Source organism: Alligator sinensis, unplaced genomic scaffold (assembly GCF_000455745.1).
Source record: "Alligator sinensis unplaced genomic scaffold, ASM45574v1 scaffold565_1, whole genome shotgun sequence".
Lineage (NCBI taxonomy): Eukaryota > Metazoa > Chordata > Crocodylia > Alligatoridae > Alligator > Alligator sinensis.
This window is the reverse complement of record NW_005842234.1, coordinates 133460-148902: the sequence shown is the minus strand read 5'-3', so window position 1 is coordinate 148902 and position 15443 is coordinate 133460. Positions and strand designations below refer to the sequence as shown.

Here is a 15443-nt window from a genome sequence, read left to right as displayed (position 1 = left end):
TTGTTTACCCCTGGATATCCAGGGATCAAGAAAATGCGTGCAAAAAAATGTGGAGCAGGGCAAACCGGGGCAGCGCACACTGCTCAAAACTGTAGCCACACTTTGGCCTGCTCCAAGCAGCAGGATTGACACTGCTGCAGCCCCAGGAGGCCCCCAGGTAAGGCTGCTCGGGCCAGCCTCCCCTACCCCATCCGAGGTAACCTGCCACGCGCCAGAGGGCACATGGCACAGGCCTTCCCTGGTGACAACTAGCAGTGGCACGAGGTGTCCTGCTGCTAGTTGTCCCTGGGGAACCAAACATCCGTGCATGTGTTGATGTGATGTATGGGTCTAATGATCCTATTCAGTTTCAAATAAATGTGTGTGCATGTACACATCAGCAGCATTTTCCATGAAAAAGTTACAATTAAAGAAAAATAAAGTCACTACTAAAATCAACATATTAAAATAGGTGTGTCAAACTCATACAGCCTTGCACACCAGAGAAGGGTTGCTGGGCTTGTCTGCAGGCCACCACATGCAGCACAGGTTCTGTGCCAGCCCCATGCCACACACAGTTCATGCAGTCAGTCCAACCCCATGTGCCACATTCAGAATGCCCTGGTCCTGCTCCAGGGCTTGCTCTGCATGTGGTACACTGGGCCAGCCATGGGTGCACACTGCACAGGGTACCTGCTGGACTGACCCTGCTTGCTGGTATCAGGGCCAGTCCAAATCAGGCTGTGCCAGCACAAGAACACAGGGCAGATGTGGAGAGGCAGGATACATGCCCCATGCTGGCCCCCTCTGCTGCATGCAGCCTACATGACACTGGGTTCAGCCTGCACACCAAACTAGCTGCAGGGTTGGTCTGAGACCCATGAGCAAAATCATAGGGCTCCATGGGCTAGATCCAGCCCGTAGGCCATATCTGACACCACTGCATTAAGGTGATCACTCTAGTACAAGATTTAAAATGTTGGCAAGTATTTAGACTATTTTTAAGTAAACATTTAAATGAGAATTGAATTGAATTGAGTACTTCACAAAGCAGAAAAAAACATTATGGATCCAGAAGATCTGTCAAACCTGCTCACTGTTAAATTCCTTTTTAAATTATGTCATGTTTTTATTTACAGCACCATTTTAAGCACACCACAGAAGCATAAAATAATGATAGTGTAAGAGTGATGTTGTAGCCACAAAAGCCCAGATATTATGAGAGAGGAAAGGACTTCTGAGGGCGATATCTTTGGTTGGACCGACTATGTATTCAGGTCCTGACAAAGAACGTCTAGCATCAGAAAGCTTATCTAATTTTAACCCAACTACATAGTTGGTCCAGTAAAAAAGTATCCCCATAAAATGTAATTCTCTTCAGCAACTCAGGCACTCATATGCAGACTTAGTCTGTCAAGTATATCAGATAAGAACACACAGAGTCAACAGAAGAGCTGAAACCTTGGAATCCAAGAGGGGAGTTGACCTTGACTGGCCATGGCCCAAAAAGCATCAGAACGTTTAAGGGAATGTTAGTAACAAGGGATGGTGCACACCAACTATAAGGGAACACAGCTCATGCTCTTAAAGACATTGTCCTCTATAATCAGAAAAGAGTCACACTGATAAGGAGGCAAGACCAAAAAGAGTGAGAATCCTGCAGATATGGTATCTTTAAAGAACCAGCTATTCCTGACAACCATTGCCAACAAGAATTAAATTCAGAAGTCGGGCAGAATAAAAGTTAAAGTAGGAAGACAAAAAAGCATCTATTTAGCATATAAAATGCAACTTGCCAATAAGGTAAACATTATAAGTTCTTATGCACAGATATGCCACATATGCAACAGAGAAAGGGCATGGGAGGGGTAGACAAACCTTTGCTTTCTGCCTGGAAAAAAGTGACAGCCTGCACGTCAGCAGAAAAAAATATTTTTCATAACTAAAATATAGATTTAAAGTTTAAAGTGGCCTTGCTTCATGCATTTAACTATCTTTAAAACTGGATTTTTCTTCAGTAAGATCAGCACATACCTGTTGCATGTAAGCATCTTGAAGTAGTTGCTGCTGTTGCTGCTGGTGCTGTAAATGGTGCAGTTGCTGTAATCTCCAATCCCCCTGCTGCAATTGCTGCAATACTCTATTTTGTTGAGAAGGGTGCTGATTGGTCCCTTGGGACAACAAGATATCTTGTCCATTTCCAGGTTGCATGGTTCCTAATATTTTTTTAATATTACATTAACTCATTTGTTTATGAAATCCAGTAGCATAAAACATGCTGGTAACAGCTGCATTTATACTTTAGCACTCTTATTGTAAACTACTATTACAAACTTTTTTTTAACAGTTTGAGAAGGTTTAAATTTATGAGAATCCTTTCTGAACATCTCTCATAGGATTCTCAATCTTGAATCTGACTCCAGCTTAGCCACATGCAAAACTCTCCTGGCTCCTAAGACCATACCTTTCTAAGCCACCTAGGAGACTGGGATAAGGGCTATGCTTTACTGAACATGCTCCAATTGTCCTCACAAATCCCAGAAGATTCCAATAAATTACCACCTGATACTTACATTTACTATTTATTTTATTTCATTCTTACCATTCTGACCGTAATGCAATATAAACTGTTATGCGTTATGTAATGTGTCTGTCCACACCAATGTGTATTTGGACATTGTGGATTATTCTCTACACCTGGGCTAGGGACAGACATTCAAAAAGCCTGAGCCTGAATTGATCCAAGCTTTGCAGGTTAATCTAACCTAGCTAGGCTGAACCAGTTTGTAACCAAACATACACTGCCTGCACCATCCCAGGCTTTTCTCCACTCGCTGTTGCCAGCCCCCAGACCCCTGCTAGCACTCTAAGGCAAGAGGGGGGTGTGAAGTGCATGCATCTGTTGATGATATAGAGCTTTTCAATCTCCCTCCCTGCTTCTTTATGCTGTCTGCACCAAACTGACAGGCAAGCAAGTCAACAGGGAGGCAATAACAGTGTTTATCACCCCATCAGAAAAACAACATCCTCTCTCCATTAGTTCAAACTCTTCTTAAACAGCTTACCAGTTGACCTGTTGATTAGCTCCAAAAAGCCCTAAGCGGTCACTGTTCTGTCTGCCTGCCCCAGTGAAACCGGAGACACGTACATGGGGGGGGGGGGATTCCTGCTTCAGCAGTGAGCAGCAAGGGTGGGGGAAAGCCAGCCAGACTGCTATACCTGCAGTCTGACAGCTCCAGCCAGGCAGCAGAGGGGAGGTCCCAGCTCTGCTGCAGAGCTGAGAGCCCTGCCCAGCCCAGAGAGCATGCCAGGATGCTGGAGGAGTCTGGTTTATCTTAAAATCAGCAAGGGGTCTGGGGGGGATTCCTGCTTCAGCAGTGAGCAGCAAGGGTGGGGGAAAGCCAGCCAGACTGCTATACCTGCAGTCTGACAGCTCCAGCCAGGCAGCAGAGGGGAGGTCCCAGCTCTGCTGCAGAGCTGAGAGCCCTGCCCAGCCCAGAGAGCATGCCAGGATGCTGGAGGAGTCTGGTTTATCTTAAAATCAGCAAGGGGTCTGAGACCGACATTGGATAAACCAGTTTGAGCCAAATCACTTAAGTCTGATACTACATTCAACCAGGTTTATCTTAAACCGGTTTCGGCCATTTTCATGTGTTCTGTTACAGGTTTAAACCAGTTTCTGATCACTTAAACTGGTTTGTATGTAATGTCTGTCCCCAGCCCTACCAGAGAATTAAGCAGAAAGTACCCATGCATAAAAGGTAAACACTGGAGCCTCCCACAATATAGGTGCAATACAGTTGTTCTTTAGTTTAACGAAATATAAATTTGCACATCTAAAAGTATTTGTTATGTATAGACTTTATAGCCTACTGACACAAACATTTGCAATGCATTACAAATACACTGAACTAAGTGCTCAAAGACCACCAAGTTCTTTTTGTGCAGCCTTTATTAGGTAATTACTTGCTGGACAGTAGCCTTGAGAAAAATATGCATTTGATTATAATTTCAAATTGCTTCTTATCCAGCAACTTCTAGAAGGCACAAAGCAGCACATGATCTAGCTCTGCACATGTGAGCTCAGAACCAAAAACAGTGACATCATGTTAACACAGTACTCTCTCCAAGCTAATTAGCATTCAAAAAAGAAGCAAGCAAGAAATAAAGACAAGTTTCTCACTGTTTTCCTGCTGTTTATTTAACTTGGGTCACTTACCTTTTTGCATACGGTTACCAAGTTCACCAGGAGCTGGTACCTTCACTGGTGTGGCCGAACTCTGGATCGTCAGCACGCTAGAAGTGGCAGTGCTTGAATTAGCCTTTGGTCTTTGTCGTGGTGCAATTGAGGTTTCTGTTGGTCCAACGGCATCTGTTATTCTACAGTGAAAAATGTTCATAGGAGACATTTAATTAATTATGACCAACTTTCAAATAGAAGCATATTTATTCAGGATCAACTTAAATTGTTTAGTTCCTACTTATCCCTTACAACCAACATATATTTATAAATATAATTCTGTAAAAGTTTCAGCGAACTGTATTGCAACTGTACCATGGCCAACACAGAGCTTTCCAGAAACTAAAAACTTCAATAAGGAAAAAATATTGTTAAAAAAAAATTACAGAATCTTCTCTTCCCCTTCCATGGTGGTCAGTAATCTGTAGAATTTTGAGGCTGTCTTTCTGGCCTTTAAAAATAATTGGAGAGGGGGTCTTTTTTGTTTGTTTTAAACACTTGTAGCAATACAGTATTCTGAGATTATGAGGAAAAAAAGAGTCTCAAAAGCACCAAGGTGACTTTGCAGCCACAGTCCTATGTTCAGAAATTACCCAAATGCATATCACTCAAGTTTAACTGCAAGTTGTGAGTTTGCCCTTTGATCTTTTAGCAGAAAAAAACATTAAATTAAAAAGCCACTCAAAAGACATTTTATAAGCAAGTAGTCTCAAAAGTTAACACCCAGTTATGAAATACAAAAGTCTAGAACCCTTGGTTCAAAAATGATAACTTATTAGACCAACTAGGAAATTGCAAAAAAACCTGTCTTTTTCTGCAAACTTTCAGGCTCAAATGCCCTTCATCAGGCTCTGGGAAAATTAAAAGATGGTAAAAAGTCCCCATAGGTAGGTAATAAATTTCATTTTTGCACAGAGGAAGCTAAAGATAGAAAATCTGTCCCTCTGGGTCCACGAGAGTGTTTCTATAAGTTGTTCAGAGTTGCTCTTTGTTGTGTAAATTAGGTACGATTCCTTCCCTGGAGTGTCAGATGGCAAGCAGGGAGGTTTTAAAATCTTTGTTGTATTGCAATGAAGTTTAAAATCCAAAATCAGCTGAAATTCAGCATCCTCCATGTTTCAGGGATGTATTTGGTAACTGTGTTGGTCCAAGTACTCAACAAATCACAGAGATACTCACCTGAACCGAAAGGGACAGATTTTCCATTTCCAGCTCCCTCTATGCAAAAATGAAGTTTATTTCCTACTTATGGAGACTTTTTACCATCATTAATTTTCCCAGAACCTGATGAAGGGCATTTGAGCCTGAAAGCTTGCAGAAAAAAATCATTCAGAATTCATACTTCAACCTATTCATAGGTGAACTTCACAGAAAACAATTGTATCGTGACATCTCTGCTTTTTCAAGTTTCTGAATAGATTCTTCTTCCAAAAGTTTTCTATTGTGCTTTCTTACATCAAACAAACAAACAAACAAACAAACAAACCAGAAAAAAAATAAATAAATCAGGATTTCTCTTAATTTTCTCCCAGAATAACATACCAGTCATCCATAGTATTCACAAAGTGAAACACAGGCAATGAAGAATGAAAGTCTTTATATAGACTAGTTGAAACCCTGAATTTGAAAAAAAATCTGTTGACAATCTCCCATAGATTAAAAATCTCAGACCATTACAGTGTACTGGACCTCCACCAAAATAAATAAGGCAAGATTTAGAATACCTATTTGAAAAGGTAAGAACTGAAAACAGTTTTAACCATTTAAATTTTGAAATAGTATAAAGCAGCAAAAACAAAAATGATAATGCCTTTTGTCTGCTTGGCAGCCACCTTGAACATCATCTCAGAGAGGTTAGCTGAAATTTAGTCAGACTAAATGTTTCAAAAAATAGTTAAGAAATGTAACATGTTTTCTAGTTTCTTTCCATTATAGACTTCTTGGTCCAATCATTGTGCACATACATGTTTCAGCAAGAAGAAATAAGTGCAAGTAAAATACAAGCTTACTGATATCCAAAGATGGACATTCCCAAATACTAAAGAAAACTTCAGCAGATTCTTAAAAAAAACAGTGTAAGTTTTTGTATACTAATCAAACAAGGTAAGTGAGATGCAGATACACAAAACAGATTTATTAGATTTCAAAGCTCTACATCACTTCACTCACCTGGCTTTTATTTGGCTTTTCCTAGCAGCTGCCTCACTAGCAGTCATGGGTTCAGGAAGAGTTGAAGGGACAGAAGAATTCTTGGGAAAAATACATTTGAATAAATTAAAAAATAAAATTCTGAAAGAAAAAAATCATTACAAATTGAAGAGACATATTTGGACTTCTTTGGGTTTCTTAATTTACAGTTTCAATAATGGCTCAGATACAATGCTGTAGATGAAAATATATCATTAAATTTAAAACACTTAACATGTTTATCAAAGCTGAAATTTTAAAAGTCTAGTTGACTTCATTTTTCCATCTTCTCTTTTGATCAATAAAAATCCTCTAGGTAATTTAGCTTTTGCTGTGCACTGTGACCAAGCTAATGCTGAAATATTTGGGTTAGAAGCAATTCAGGGGAATATCTGTTTTAAAATACCTCCTTTTAAATAATTTAAATTTAAGGACACATTTACTTTGGTCTTTAGATTTTTATGAAACCTAACTTCTGAATGAAGTTTGAGGCTTTTCCTTTATGATACTCAACACTTATTTGAAGACTTATGAACTAGTTTCAGCTTACAATTAATTACAATTGCATTATACTGCCCAGAGTGCTTTGGCTGTTTTGAAAAAACAATGAAATTATGAGTATCTGCTATGTGCATTATGTTTCAAATAAATGCCGTAAGATTTATTTCGAGTCTTGAAAAAAATACTGTGTTCATTTTTAAAATAAGCTTTGCTAGACCAAAGAATCACCAATGGAGATAAGATTCTGGATTTTTATTTTTAATAAAGAAAGAACATACATCTTAACAATACTTGACTAATTTCAGGGCTCTTGGGCAAATCTTCAGCCCTAAACACAGAACTTCAGGCCTTTTGCCCATGTAGTAATTGTTGAAACCAAGCCAATCAATACTACCCAGTTGGCAGCATGTCTACATGAGACATTAACTGAGGAGTAGACTAATTAGCTCTGCAGTAAACATTGTGCATCTTGTATTTACAAGTACCACCACACTGCAGAGTTTTTTACTCCACAGAAACACATGTAGATGCTCCACAGAAGCACATGTACTCCACAGAAGCACATGTAGATGGGCGGGGGGAGTAGCTATATATTTCTTCAGCTTCCACTGACAGAAAAGTTTTCAATTAAGAACAACAGATATTTTGTTCTTCATGAAGCTCCATGAAATTACAGGGTTTCAAAACAGCTGCCATCTCCAGTTGTTCCCAATGAGACTTAGGACAGAATCTTCCCCAAGATAGATTCCACTGACGACTCCTCACAGCATTGCCTTTTACTTCCTCACAGCACAGAGGGCGCGCTATTTTCCCCGAGGACAGACTCAGGGGAAGTTAGAGCTAAATTTAAACCTATCTAAAACATGATATGGTATGAAAAACAGTTACTAATACACGTAACTCAACTCTACTCTCTAGTGATGCCAAACACAATATTTCCTTTCAATTGACATCTTAGTGTTTGAAGCCCTTATTAGATATTTAGAGACACAGTCATATGACTCCCTTTTTTTAAACCCCCACCCTCCCCCATGATTACAACAGGATGTCATTAAGAAATGCTGACAACCTAATTATTTCCTTATAATAATACTAGCCAATTGCCCGTCAAGAAAGATGGGGGGAGGGGGAAGCGGAGTGGGAAGGGACAGAGCGCTGCCACCCACCAACCCATGCCATCGTCACCGTCACCTCCCTGGAGCGGGGCGGGGGGGAAAGAAGGGGGGAAGGAGCATGCCTTGCCATCCTCTCCACCAGCACCCCACACCATTGCTGCCTCCAGCACCGCTGGCCTCGTCCCCCACCCCCAACTCTGTCCCCTCTGTCATGGTGGCACTCCACCGCCTCCAAGAAGCAGGACCAGGGCTGGGGGGAGGTGGGGACACAAGGCTAGCAGCTGTTGCTTCACTAACCAGAGTGCTCCAAGAGTGTTATGGACAGACAGACAGACAGATGAACTAAGCCCTTTATTATATAAGAATATTACGTCTTATTCCAAATTTAGCCTTACCAATGAACTTCCTAGGTTTATAATGTCTCATTTAGGAATAACTGTAAGAGTCTTAAATTATAGTCTTCATAATCTAATTTAATTTTTTTCTTTTCCCTCCGAAATGCATAGGTACATTTCAACATATGGTTCAGGTAATAATATAAATTAGGTGAGCAGGAAAACCACAGATTATGCATTTTCCTTTGTGGGTACTGTATAGTATTCTGTGGAATGAAGTGGCATAAAAAGGGTTAAAATATCATTCACTTAAAGATATGTTTTTATAATATAAAGATGCATATGAAGATTTGTTATCAGAAACTATTTCCGATTCCACCTCTTTTACTAGACTATCCAGAAGATAAGAAGTTTTTGTTTCAGTTTCGCAAATCAAGAATTCAGATCACATAACTGATTTGAAATGTATTATCTCAAAAATTTTCAACACAGGGATTAAGTTTTAAGAAAAAGTTAACAGACATGTCCTTGCTTGTTCTTACATGATGAGAGTAGTTGCTGGTTTCTTTATGATAGTGGGATACACACTAAAACAACCAAAGACTCAAGACTACTTACATTAATATTGGACAATGGACAATCCTTTTTGGCAAGTTTAAAGGCAAAATAAGATACTTGAAAGATATCAGGTCTCCGTTCTTGATCAGGTTCCAGCATGTACCCTGTAAAAGTAGATTATATTTTTCAAATATTGTTTAAATAGAATATGGGATCACATTTCAAAATAGTGCAAAAGCCAAAGAGCCACCTTTAACCAAAATCTGATGAGAAATTTTAAGTGCAACTTCTAGCAATATAGTTTTCATACATATGCAATGATTTTTAATTTTAAACCCAGAAAGGTTCATAATGTGCCATAATTTTACTATATCCTATGAAATTTAATTTAAATCTGTTATATGCCTTCTCTCAAGAGACTAACTGGCGATAAAGCAGCAATCTTGAGGTTACTCATGCTGTTGTCTTCTGAAAGATTTCATGAGCTCAAGGAACAGTTAAGTTTGTTTGTTTTGCTTTGGTTTTTTGGTAGGGGTTTTTTTGAGGGAGGGGTTGTTTGTTTGTTTTTGGGGTATTTTTGGGGAGGTGGGGTTGTTTAAGAGAAAAGAAGGTTGAAAAAGCCAAGAATCCCTGCAATACTTATGACAAACTCCTGCTTTTGACAGGTTTAATTCATGAGTACTTGATACATTAAAAAAGAAAAAAGATTTTTGCTGAAGACAACAGTACCTATTGTTCATATTTTATATCTGCTATAAAATTCTGCTACTCTTTAAACATGAACTTCTACTCATGGCTCTGCACATACATATTTATGTGCATGTACACACACACCTGTGGAACTATAAATGTGCATATCTTAGGCAAAATGATGAATAGGAATTCATGTTTAAATAGGAGTAGAATCTTGAATGAAAACACACACACAATATGTAATATCATAATAATATATTAATCCTTATTTAACACACAGAACCATGTATGTGTGCGTACACATGCGTGCAGACACTTCATGTAGGAGCAGAATTTAGAGTGCCAGTTTCAGAGAAGGTTACACAAAATTCTGTTTAAGTTCTCAGAACACATTTTTCTTAAATTGGATACTGCCAGTTCCTTTTTGTAATTATTATGGCCATTTGTGTGAAGAATGTTCTTCACAACCCTGATACTTTATTCTAAAAAGACTACCCTTTGTTTGAGCTTGCACTTGATGGCACTTTATTTCACTGCTGAATAGCAAAATGTCCAGTGCAAGTCAATATATTCATGTTAGATACTTCACAAAAAAGTAGTTGCCAAGACCTGCATTTGTAGCAGCAAAAAACCAATGGAAAGCGCATTTAAAAACCAATCAGCTCATTATTTTCTTCTGTGGTTTGAAAACTATTTCATAGCATGTATTTTTAATAAGTAACGCTTTTCTGAATTCAAGTATACAATTTCAACAGTGCCCATTTCACGTGCATGTCGTTCTATATGGATAACAATCTGCATCTAACTAGATCATGTTAATTTAATTAAAATGAACTAATGGATTTTAGATTGCAAACTTTTCAGAGAAGAGACCTGCATGTCTTGAAGACTACTATTTACTTTGCTGGAGCAATGTTCCATCAAGCATTAAACCTTTTTCTTCAGGGAAAAAAACATCCATTTCCCTTTTTGGAAGTTTCATTTCCTTTACAGTAAATTTTAAACTTAAGTTACGTTTAAGTTTGTTCATGCTTTGATTATCAAAAGTGTTAAACCTGAAAGTCATTCCAAAGTGTAATTGATTTAATCAACCTATCGAATTATTTCACATCACTATTGGCAAACATTTTAATAGATCACTTATGTGTATAACATGTCTTGGCAAGAGAAAAGTAATCAACAAGTTTAACTCAATGAAATTATTTTTGTACATTTAATCAAAAGCCAACTTCTAGCCAAATGCAGCTTGGGAAGTCACAAACTAAAAATAATTTCTAGTTAATACAACACTACCTCATTTGCTAACTTTAAAATCTAAACATTAAGAATCTGAATAATTAAGCTACATAACTGTACAACTAAAATGTGCACAGATATAGGTCATTAGTCAGGAAAGGGATCATGAAAATTTGCCAGCCAGCAGGAATAAATAAACCTTTCTTCAAAAAAGCAAAAAAGTAAACCAGGATTTAAAAACGGTTCAAGCAGTTTCTTCCTTGCTAATTAAAATCATGACTTATTAATCCATGCTGATCAGAGAAGGTATTTTAATTATCAGATGCATGTAAAGTGTTCTTGAAATTTTTTAAAGAAGTCACTCTTTGATTAAAACAAATACACAAATATGAAAGCAAATGCTTCCATAGTTGCACATAAGCTTACCTTCTGCATATTATGAAAGAATGCAGCTTGGAAACCAAAAAGTTATGTTTAAAAGTACGGCCCTTAAGAAACTAATTATTATTTAAGTTTCATCCATATATACTTAGCAATTTGAAATTTTGCATATTATGTGTTTTTTGTTTATTCAATGCTTCAATTTTCCATCAAAATGATCAAAGAGAGTATAAAGCTTTGTATATGCTGGTATTTATATAGCAATAATGCTCAGTGCTGTGCAACTTGTCCAGGGAGCACCTGCTGACGCAGAGGGCAACTCCATTTAAAACAACAACAAATGTTTTAAAGTTCATTTCCCAAAGAAAACAAACAAACTGATGCATTCAAATCAAAGGCATCACTTCAGGGAAAATGTCAGGGGTTACCATCTGATGCCACTTCCCATACAACAGTGCTTATGTAAGGTGGCAATGCTGCTATCCCTTCCCAGCAGATAATGTCACCAAATCAGAAGTCATCACTGTCCTGATTGTTCCATCCCCAGCTTCTTATCCAGGCTGTGAAAGCCCTAGCACAAACTTAAAACAGCACTGTGCTAAACGTTATGCCAGCTCCCTCTATTATCCTCAGACCTAATGCTACTGGAACCGGAGGGCTGTGAAAATCATTTAAAATAATTAAGCAGGTGATAAGGTTCAATAAGAAAATTTTTAAAGCAGCTAAAAACTTAAGAGTATACCTGATGTCAGTCCCAACTTTATCAACCGACTCTGGGAAATACCTTTTTCTGACCACTTGGAAATGTAAGGCTGTCAGGAATTAAGAAACGTACTATGAAAAAACTATTAAACAGGGTGGATTTGAAAAAGTATTTGCTTCAAATTAAACTTCATCATCAAGTGAAAATCTCCTTGGTCACTAGCATGACCAGGATTCTGGACCTACCAATTCTGACAAAAATTCTGGAGCCATCTTTGTTTGTTTTTCTCCAGAGAAAAAGTTCCTTAGTGAAAATGAATAGCATTTGTGACTTGTCTAATTGGGCAATATTCCTCCAACTTTTCTTAGGCCCCTGCCACTCATTACAGGTATTACACAATTAACTGATTGTTAATTGTGTAATAGCTGATATACAACTATCAGATTTTGAGTATAACTGATAGTTGTGCAATAAATTTAGACCAGCCACATATTCAATGCAATTCTCATGCCATAAAAATGTCCATTCAGCTAGAAATAGAGCCAACCCATACAAAGTTAGTGCTTGGAAATGTACAACAACTTTGTAGCTGGTTTCTATCCAGCTTAAATTTGAACATGTGGCAAGGCTCTTAATCTACAATTAATGCAGCCTGATTTTAATTCGGTGGGGGAGGAGAAGGGAACGAATGTGTGTGGACTTGTGTTTCAAATACTTAATAAGTAATTATAATCATTCTTTAAAACAATAAATAAACTTTATAAGAATTATTTTAAGGCAAAGTAATAGTGCTATGTGGAACTATAGGAAGTATGTGCTGGGGAAACTGTACTCTACATACATACAGATATCAGCAACTTCTCAATGTTGCCAGTGTTTTCTGTACATTTTTTCCTCTCTCATTCCTTACTGCAGAAATGTCCTTGCAAACAGTTACTTAGAGAGCTTGAAAAACGTAACTCAAGAGCAACCTGTCCACTTCTTACAAAAGGGTATCATCTCAAAACAGATTTATTTAAATGATCAAAATTGTTAACTGTTGTACTCCAAAACTTTTTTTAAAGTTGCAAACTTTAGAAATGTAATGAATTGAATGTTCTATTGAACATTTATTGTTTCATGTCTTCAATACAGACAAGTGAGTGGTTCTACAAAAGAAGTCCCCAAAAAGGAAGTAAAAGAACTCAGAGACAGAATTTTTATTTCAAAAGGAGCAATTGATGTTTTATTCGAGATCAGTAAATGTACTGGCCTGCTTAGTAAATAAAGCAAATTTCAGTTAAATACAACAACTTGCCAGAGTGAATTTTTTATAGAGAAATTTTCAAATTTCCTAATAATCTAATGGAACTGATTATTCTGACTTATCAGTTAACTACAAATAAGAGAAAATAGAACTTCTCAGACAAAAAGTTTCCTGCATAAAATGTTTCTACTATGCATGCATCCCTCCTCCTTTTATGAAGGATCCCAGATTACCAGAGTTTATCAAACAGTGAAGGCAAAAAAAAATTCTGAGCTTACAAAGGTCAAAAGAACATGCCAGCAGAGAATATAATTACATTTAATCAAGTTTTTCAAGTTACTGATTTAAAGGATGCTATTTAATAATGGTTACCCACAACATAAGAAAAGGCACAAGGAAAACACTGCATTAAAATGAGTAATAATTGCAACACAAATATATTTTAAATGCTGCTCCAACTACTTACTTATCAAACAATGGAGACGATGGGTATACCGAGAATTGTCTGGAATGGTAAAACTTCCATCACAAATAGCAACCTGACTCTCTCCAAAAGGAAGCGTGAAGAAACAAAGTTTATACAGCAAGCAGCCAAGTGCCTGTAAAACAAACAAAAACACAGCAATTGCCAAAGGACACAGTTTGCTTACTATAAAAGAAGGGAAGACATTCAAAATATATCTTCTTTAATGGAGATCACTACCAAGGTGAGATAATGCTATAGTGTTGTAGGAGTTAACTTATCAACATTCTGCTAACATAATTTGGAAATGAAAGTGACAAGTTGATAGCAGTGAAATGTGGACAGTGTGTCACTGAGGTAACTCACTACTATAGTCTTAATCAGTACACAGAGTCCCCTGAGTCCTATTGATTTATACATAAAGTTTAAAACAGTTATTTTCAAAGGTTCATGCATACTAAAAAACCACAAAAAAATGGTATTTGCTTCTGATGATCAGTCAGCTTCAAGAGGTGTTCAATGCAAAAAAAATACACCCCCCCATTCTTTACTGTCTCGCAATATATTATATAAAATATCTATCACAAAGTAGACAATAGCTAACTACTGATAAGTGTTGATTCTGCCACAGAAAAATGTGGATTTTCTCCTTTAAAAGATAAAAATGCAGGGAACTATCAACGTCCCCATGCAGACTGGCAGAGTTTCCAGCCTGCAAGGGGCTGCGGGGAGTGGGAGGAGTCCAATCGGATGCAGGGGGCACCACGTACATGTGTGCATACATGCACATGGCCAGCAATAAGGAGAGCAGATCCTCCAACTGCCTGCAGTTAAGTTTATGGTGTGGGAGACATAGCGATGTTGGGGGGGGGCAGGGGGGGCAGACTGAGGCAACAGCTCACAATGAACCCCCACAGTGATGAAAGGAGCAGGACAGGGTTGACAGCTGGGGGTACTGCCCAGCCAGGGAGGTATGCAGGGCCTGGACGGAAACATGTGGCTGCGGGGCCCAACTGGATACTGGAACAGAGCCACAGGCTGCTCATCTAGGGAGGTGGAAGCTGGCAGAGGGGCTGGCTCTTTGCCACTATACACACTCCCAGGAAGGGGTCAGGGCAATGCATCAGTGGGGAATGGTGGAGGCATGTGGCCCCCTCCCCCCAGATTTGTGCAGCCACAACAGGGCATGGGACTGCAGCCTGGGCAGACCAGCACTGGGCAGGAGCTGCCTCTGTAGACCAGCAGGCAGAAGCTAGCACAGGAGGGTACAGCAGGACGGCAAGACTCGTTGCCCCTGCTCCCACCACCACCAGAATCTATCAGTCACACTGCCATGGAGTAACACAGCGCTGCTCTCGCCTCTTACCACCAGCCGCTCACACGCTGCACTGCAGCTCCACTCCACCATCATGGCCTGGCCATCGTCACTGTTGTTCCGTTAAGGCTGCCCACGCTGCCCTCCACCTCACCTCCCCTCCAGGGTAGGACTGCAGCCTGGGGCGCAAACAGCTGGCAGCAGGAGGAGTTAAGGGCAGCATGGCTGCTCCCCAGTCCCCTTGTGCTGCTGGCAGTGTGGCATTACTCCCTGGCGGTGCAACTGACACGCAGTTCCCAGCCTCACCACCCCGCTCTGCCCTCCCATGCCAGGTCCTGCCCACTAGCCTGCAGAGGCAGCTCCTGCCTGGTACCAGTCCAGCTAAGCTGCAGCCCTGTACCCTGCTGTGGGCACACAGATCTGGGAGGGGATGTGCCCCCTGACACCCTCCTGCTGCATATGGTTGGGCACTCCTCCCTCTGCCCATACAC

At 39.3% G+C, this 15443-nt stretch overlaps 1 protein-coding gene across 4 annotated transcripts in view; it reads right to left on the bottom strand.

The window, feature by feature from the left end:
- BMP2K (BMP2 inducible kinase) overlaps positions 1–15443 on the bottom strand; it is a 96398-nt gene that overhangs the window by 49171 nt on the left and 31784 nt on the right. For all 4 annotated transcript variants that reach the window (XM_025208509.1, XM_025208510.1, XM_025208511.1 and 1 more), the window contains 5 exons: positions 13641–13773; positions 8976–9079; positions 6389–6468; positions 4199–4359; positions 2014–2195 (listed from right to left, as the gene is read on the bottom strand). In XM_025208509.1, coding sequence (XP_025064294.1) covers positions 2014–2195; positions 4199–4359; positions 6389–6468; positions 8976–9079; positions 13641–13773 — 660 coding nt within the window. The remainder of the gene's footprint in view (positions 1–2013; positions 2196–4198; positions 4360–6388; positions 6469–8975; positions 9080–13640; positions 13774–15443) is intronic.